At 43.6% G+C, this 6,645-nt stretch overlaps 1 protein-coding gene across 1 annotated transcript; it reads left to right on the plus strand.

Annotated features, from left to right (window-relative positions):
- The first annotated feature begins 798 nt into the window (after positions 1-798).
- Positions 799-3,557, plus strand: LOC129861032 (pro-thyrotropin-releasing hormone-A). Its single transcript, XM_055932073.1, has 4 exons — positions 799-940; positions 1,194-1,396; positions 2,219-2,814; positions 3,150-3,557. Exons 2-3 carry the CDS (start codon positions 1,204-1,206, stop codon positions 2,800-2,802), a joined length of 777 nt encoding a protein of 258 aa, XP_055788048.1. The 5' UTR covers positions 799-940; positions 1,194-1,203; the 3' UTR covers positions 2,803-2,814; positions 3,150-3,557.
- The last annotated feature ends 3,088 nt before the right edge of the window (positions 3,558-6,645 follow it).

A 6,645-nucleotide genomic window follows, 5' to 3' on the forward strand; every position in this document is an offset into this window, starting at 1 on the left:
TAATGATCCCAGTCCAGCCACTTCGCAAGTTAGGATAATATTGTTTGCGCTCCTCAAAGATTCCATCAGGTGCGGGCGGGATCACGAGTGCATTAATAAATGTGCGCTTGAGGGACGTGGTGAGCTCACATGGCGCATGAAAGGCACCATGTCTCGCACCTGTGACCGCGAGGGGCTGATCTAGAGCCTTCTGGCCATCTATTCTTAATGTGGTTTTCTTCTTATTAACTCACAGCACAGGAGCATAGCTATATTACCATAGGTTTAAATTCGATGAGAATTTAGGAAAATAATGACATGGAGATGGCGCACAACAACGCCATTTCCAACATGACGCACCAATGAATGTCTATAATTGGAAATAAAATACAGATATAGGGGCTGTAGCTAGTAGGTTTATGAATGAATCCAAACATTTTCATCGTTGACATTTAGTGTAGGCCTAATCTTAACAAACGACTAGTAAGGAAAGCCACACTCGCAAAATAAGTGAATTAATTTAAATCGGTGTTCTGCCAAATTATCGCACTCACATATGATAAGAAGATTTATGAATGAATCCTCTCTTTCAGTTATCATCATCTAGTGCCAATTTCACTCCCTCGGATTAGGCTGTTCGGCCCAGCTGGCGCCCAAGAGAATAACCGGACATCGTCCTCTAGAGGTCATAACTGACTTTAATCCAATTGCGCACGAATTTGTGACATCATTTGAATCCTATGAAAGGAATCCTATGAAATTACTACAGCGTGGTTGGCGTGACGATGGTAACCACGGACTATAAATGGCTGGACTTGTTGTATCTGCACATACCTCTAAACTTGGCCTCAACCGGTCTCCAAGCGCTGCAAGAGGCAAAGAACATCCTTTCTAGTTGGTTTGCTGCAATTTAGGTTATTGAAGGTGCTGTGAGTGACACTAGCCAGAAAACAAATCTAAGGTAAGTTTGGGTCACTTCAATTCGTATTTTTGTACATGGACGTGTTCCCCAAATTTATTTGCAAATATCTATTCCAAAAATGAATTTCCAGTTTTACGCACCAATATTGAAACGTATTATGTGCGTAAAACAGATAGAAAACTCAGTATTCGTTATGCAACGCAAAGTCAATGAAATATTACGCAACCTGCATGCTTTTAAAGTAGTATATCTCCACTAATAATGATATAATCTCTTGTTTTCGAACGACTAGCCAAGGTACCATGAAGTCCGCCTGCCTGATCATTCTGGCATCTCTAGTGGTCTGCAACCTGACGTTGGCTCGAGGACAGGGCATCCCCGCTGAGGAGGAGACGGGGGACCGGCAGACTATAGACGATATCATCCTACAGAGAGCCGAGAGCCTCCTGCTCCGCTCCATTCTCAAAAATATAGAGGATGAGGATGGCGCGAACGGTGCTTAATAGTTGCTATTTGATCTATTTCATGTTTTTGGCAAAGTGGCCGCGTTTGACAAGAGAGCTGTGGTGTTTTACAATGAATCACAAAGCAAAAAAATGAACACAAATGAAGATGTTTTATTGTCATATTCACCAAATGGTGCAGTGAAATGTGCTGTTTTACAGGGTCAGTCATAGTAGTATGAAGCAAATTAGGGTTAAGTGCCTTGCCCATGGGCACATCGACAGATTTAACGACCTGTCGGTTGATTAGCCCAACGACGCTCTAACCGCTAGGCTACCTGCCACCCACTGAACACACAAATTCAAGTCATGCCTTTTTATGCCTGTTTATAGTAAATTTGCACGAAGACAAATCATTCGATTGTATAGTTTCACAAAGACAGATAAACTAAATGATTTCGATTGCATGGTATTTATACAGAAATAACCCACCATTTCCAATATGTTTTATTCGTGTTTTGTGCAAGATTAACGTGAATAAATTAATAGATGTTGTTATTTGTTCGGATGAAAATCAATTTGGAGAGGGCAATCTGCAAAACGCGCGTAAAACGCATCCATTATTTTTCCGCAGTTTATCCTGGCAACAAAGCACACAGTTTAATGGTGGAAGAATGAAAACAGAAAAAATATACACAGAAAAATAGTTTTACATAGAAAAAATATATTTGATATAATCTAACTTTCACAAGTAAATGCCATTAACACGGTGTGTGTTCAATTGGAAATGCATGTACGCATGTCATAACAAGTGGTGGTAGATTGGATCTTTTCCGCTGTCCGTAAACTAATAATGTATTCATTGTTTTTACAGAGGGATTGACCTTTCAGCCAGAGTGGCTGGTGAAGCGGCAGCATCCCGGTAAGAGGTACCAGGAGGAGCTGGAAAAAAGGCAACACCCTGGGAAGCGAGAAGACGACGAGGACGAAGACTATGGCGAGGTTCAGAAAAGACAGCACCCGGGAAAACGCGAAGACGAAATTGACTCTTTTGTGGAGCTCCAGAGAAGACAGCATCCAGGCAAGCGCTTAATGCTGGAGCAGATTACAGAGAACCCCGCATTTCTAAGTGAACTCTCCAAACGTCAGCACCCGGGCAAGCGCTACGTGATGTACTACAGCAAGCGCCAGCATCCCGGCAGGCGAGAGGTGGACGACGAATCAGACGCAGGGGACCTCAAGGAGTTGGAGAAGCGCCAACACCCCGGCAAACGCTACTTGGATAACACGAGCCCGGATTTGGGCGCCAACAGTCCCTGTGACGTGCTGGACCCTGGCTGCAGTAAGGCCAACCTGTTGCTCCAGCTATTAGACAACGTAAACAAGAGTCGCGCGGAGAAGAGACAGCACCCAGGCAAAAGGTCCGCACCTGTCGAGGATTTGACCGAACAGGAGTAACAAGCGGGGCTGGTGGGTGCTGTGTGTGAATTACTGATGTAAAGAATAAAATGTGTAAATTGATATTATTTATTATGAATATAGTACTGACCACTCTATCACGGGTAGACTACTGTGTCTCTGGAAAGCTGCTTTTATGACGAATATCCAGAAAACACGCTCAGAAAGCATCTAGATCGAAAAGTTTAAATTGGATATAATTTTTTTGCGAAAGCTTGTTGGTAATTACGCACGCTGATTGTCAGAATTATTAACGCTCATATGGATTTTAAATTACTGAATAGCTGTGTTTGTTGCTGGCCCTATCTTCTTGTAATTAGATGCTCAAACATATATTATTTTTCCAGGTGAAGCCCACGTGGGGAAGAAATAAAGACTAAAGCGACGGGATTAGCTATTGGCTCTGCAGTCTGTCTGTATCCAACTGAGGACGCAGGCTCGGGATCTGCTCTCTTCTGTCTGACCTTGAATTGAATAGGCTAAGTGTAATTTTCAGAGTTTATTAAAACAAATGTGTTATATACGACAAATTGACCTGTAGTTTGTTTTATGATTTAGGCATAATGCCTTCGATGTAAAATATAAGTGGATATTCCCCTGCAAAATCATTTAGTGGGTCTCTTGATTACTTTTCTACTTGAATATTCTTGCATGGTATAACAATTGATTAGTTATTGTGCATTTTCTGTTACTTTTGCCTTAAATACTATTATGACTCTACAACTCTATACAATAAAACGCATTGATACAGATGACTGAGGTTTGGTCTACTACAGTATGTTTTTCGTTTGACATTCCGAGAAAGCCTCTATCCTTAGCCTATCAATTTACATGCGATGGTCCATTAAATATTTTAACCCTCCCCGAGGGTTTTCAGGTGCAGTGAGCTAGCCTTCCTGCAAAAATATGGCGACCAATGTGGTCGAACTAACAAAGCAATTACAGCGCAATCGTTCTGCGCACGTATTAATGAAAGTAAATTGATAGCAGACCGTCTGCTTGTCAGTTACGCTCGCTCGCCTCTCATTTAATTGGCCTCATTCAATCAATACCTTACCAACACTTTTACCCGCATGCCTTAGTGCGCAGCCCTATGGGACTCCCGAGTCTGTCTAAGGCACTCCATCAGTGCAAGAGGCGTCACTGCAGACCCTGGTTCGATTCCAGGCTGTATCACAACCGGCCGTGATTGGGAAACTCAAAATATACACTATATATACAAAAGTATGTGGCACGCCTTCAAATTAGTGGATTGGCTATTTCAGCCACACCCATTGCTGACAGGCGTATAAAATCGAGCACACAGCCATGCAATCTCCAGAGACAAACATTGGCAATAGAATGACCTTACTGAAGAGCTCAGTGACTTTCAAGGTGGCACCATCATAGGAAGACACCTTTCACACAAGTCAGTTCTTAAAATGTCTGCCCTGCTAGAGCTGCCCCGGTCAACTGTAAGTGATGTTATTGTGAAGTGGAAACATCAGGATTGCAGAATGCTGAATCACGTAGTGTGTAAAAATCGCCTGTCCTTGTTGTAACACTACCGAGTTCCAAACTGCCTCTGGAAAGAACATCAGAGGAAGCTTCATGAAATGGGTTTCCATGGCCGAGTAGCCCACACAAGCCTACGATCACCATGCACAATGTCAAGTGTCGGCTGGAGTGGTGTAAAGCTCGCCGCCATTGGACTCTGACGCAGTGGTAACACATTTTCTAGAATGATGAATCACACTTCACCATCTGACAGTCTGACAGAAGAATCTGGGTTTGGCGGATGCCAGGAGAATGCTCCTGCCCAAATAGTACCAACTGTAATGTTTGGTGGAGGAGGAATAATGGTATGGGGCTGTTTTTCATGGTTCGGGCCCCTTAGTTCCAGTGAAGATAAATCTTAATGCTACAGCATACAATAACATTCTAGATGATTCTTTGCTTCCAACTTTGTGGCAACAGTTTGGGGAAGGCCATTTCCTGTTTCAGCATGACAACTTCCCCGTGCACAAAGAATTGGAACGCCGACTGCGAGCCAGGGCTAATCGCCCAACATCAGAGCCCAACCTAATTAATGCTCTTGTGGCTGAATGGAAGTCCCCACAGCAATGTTCCAACATCTAGTGGAAAGCCTTCCCAGAAGAGTGGAGGCTGTTATGGCAACAAAGGGAAGACCAACTCCATATGAATGCCCATGATTTTGGAATGACATGTTCGACGAGCAAGATGTCCACATTACTTTGGTCATGTAGTGTAAAACTCATCACGACCCACACATAGTTCCTACATTTCAGTCAGATTGCCCCAGACCTTGCTGCTATATCAAGTCACTTTGACTTTGAAGAGTCAGGCTGTTGAGCAACAGATGACATCTGTTATTAACTGACAGAAATAGGCCTGAATGAGAGCATTATAGACCCAAAGACTATGCATCCCAGATTAGTCTAATTTGCACCAATTATCAGAGGATGGAGTCTATTTTAGTCAGAATTCAGCAAGCAACAAGCTTTCTTAAAGACACAAAGAGAGAGAGACGGAGGGGGGGGGCAGAGAGGGGGGGAGAAGGAGAGAGGCAGAGAGAGAGAGAGAGAGAGAGAGAGAAAGAAGGATAGAGAGAGAGAGATAGAGAGTGAGAGACAGAGAGGGAGAGATAGAGAGAGAAAGAGGGATAGAGAGAGAGAGAGAGAGAGAGAGAGAGAGAGAGAGAGAGAGAAAGAGAGAGAGAGTGGGAGAAAGATGGATAGAGAGAGAGGGGGGAGAGAGGGAGAAGGAGAGAGGCAGAGAGCAAGTGTGAGAGAGAGAGAGTGGGAGACAGAGTGGGTGAGATAGAGAGAGAGAGAGAGAGAGAGAGAGAGAGAGAGAGAGAGAGAGAAAGAGGGATATAGAGAGAGAGAGAGAGAGAGAGAGAGAGAAAGAGGGATAGAGAGAGAGAGATAGAGAGTGGGAGACAGAGAGGGAGAGATAGAGAGAGAAAGAGGGATAGAGAGAGAGAGAGAGAGAGAGAAAGAGAGAGTGGGAGAAAGATGGATAGAGAGAGAGGGGGGAGAGAGGGAGAAGAAGAGAGGGAGAAGGAGAGAGGCAGAGAGCAAGTGTGAGAGAGAGAGAGTGGGAGAGAGAGAGAGAGAGAGAGAGAGAGAGAGAGAGAGAGAGAGAGAGAGAGAGAGAGAGAGACACAGAGAGAGAGAGAGAGAGAGAGAGAGAGAGAGAGAAGTTGTCAGGGTCAGATGAGCTCCTGCACTTTCCTGGATTTTCTTTAAAAAAGATACATTTAGAGTTAGATAAACTTGGATTTTTTGTCAAGAACACATACAGGATGCTACCCTCTACAACATAACCCTCACTTCAAATCAAAACTCAAAACCTACAACCTGATTTTGGAAGGATTTACGGAATCACCTGAATGGTTCACATCTACCAAGGATTAATTATTCTATACAGCAAATTCTCTGGAAAACAACAGAAACCTGAGAACACCACCCAACCTGGAACTGAGTGAGTAATGTCTAGTCTGAAACTACACTGCTCAAAAAAATAAAGGGAACACTTAAACAACAAAATGTAACTCCAAGTCAATCACACTTCTGTGAAATCAAACTGTCCACTTAGGAAGCAACACCGATTGACAATAAATTTCACATGCTGTTGTGCAAATGGAATAGACAAAAGGTGGAAATTATAGGCAATTAGCAAGACACCCCCAATAAAGGAGTGGTTCTGCAGGTGGTGACCACAGACCACTTCTCAGTTCCTATGCTTCCTGGCTGATGTTTTGGTCACTTTTGAATGCTGGCGGTGTTCTCACTCTAGTGGTAGCATGAGACGGAGTCTACAACCCACACAAGTGGCTCA

The sequence above is a fragment of the Salvelinus fontinalis genome, chromosome 8 (assembly GCF_029448725.1).
Source record: "Salvelinus fontinalis isolate EN_2023a chromosome 8, ASM2944872v1, whole genome shotgun sequence".
Lineage (NCBI taxonomy): Eukaryota > Metazoa > Chordata > Actinopteri > Salmoniformes > Salmonidae > Salvelinus > Salvelinus fontinalis.

What these genes read in the sequence shown, in the direction of transcription:
- LOC129861032 (XM_055932073.1), top strand. Translation starts at nt 1,204, where the DNA reads ATGAAGTCCGCCTGCCTGATCATTCTGGCATCTCTAGTGGTCTGCAAC. An exon ending in GGATGAGGATGGCGCGAACG is followed by an intron (nt 1,397 to 2,218) that starts GTGCTTAATAGT and finishes TTGTTTTTACAG; the next exon opens with AGGGATTGACCTTTCAGCCA.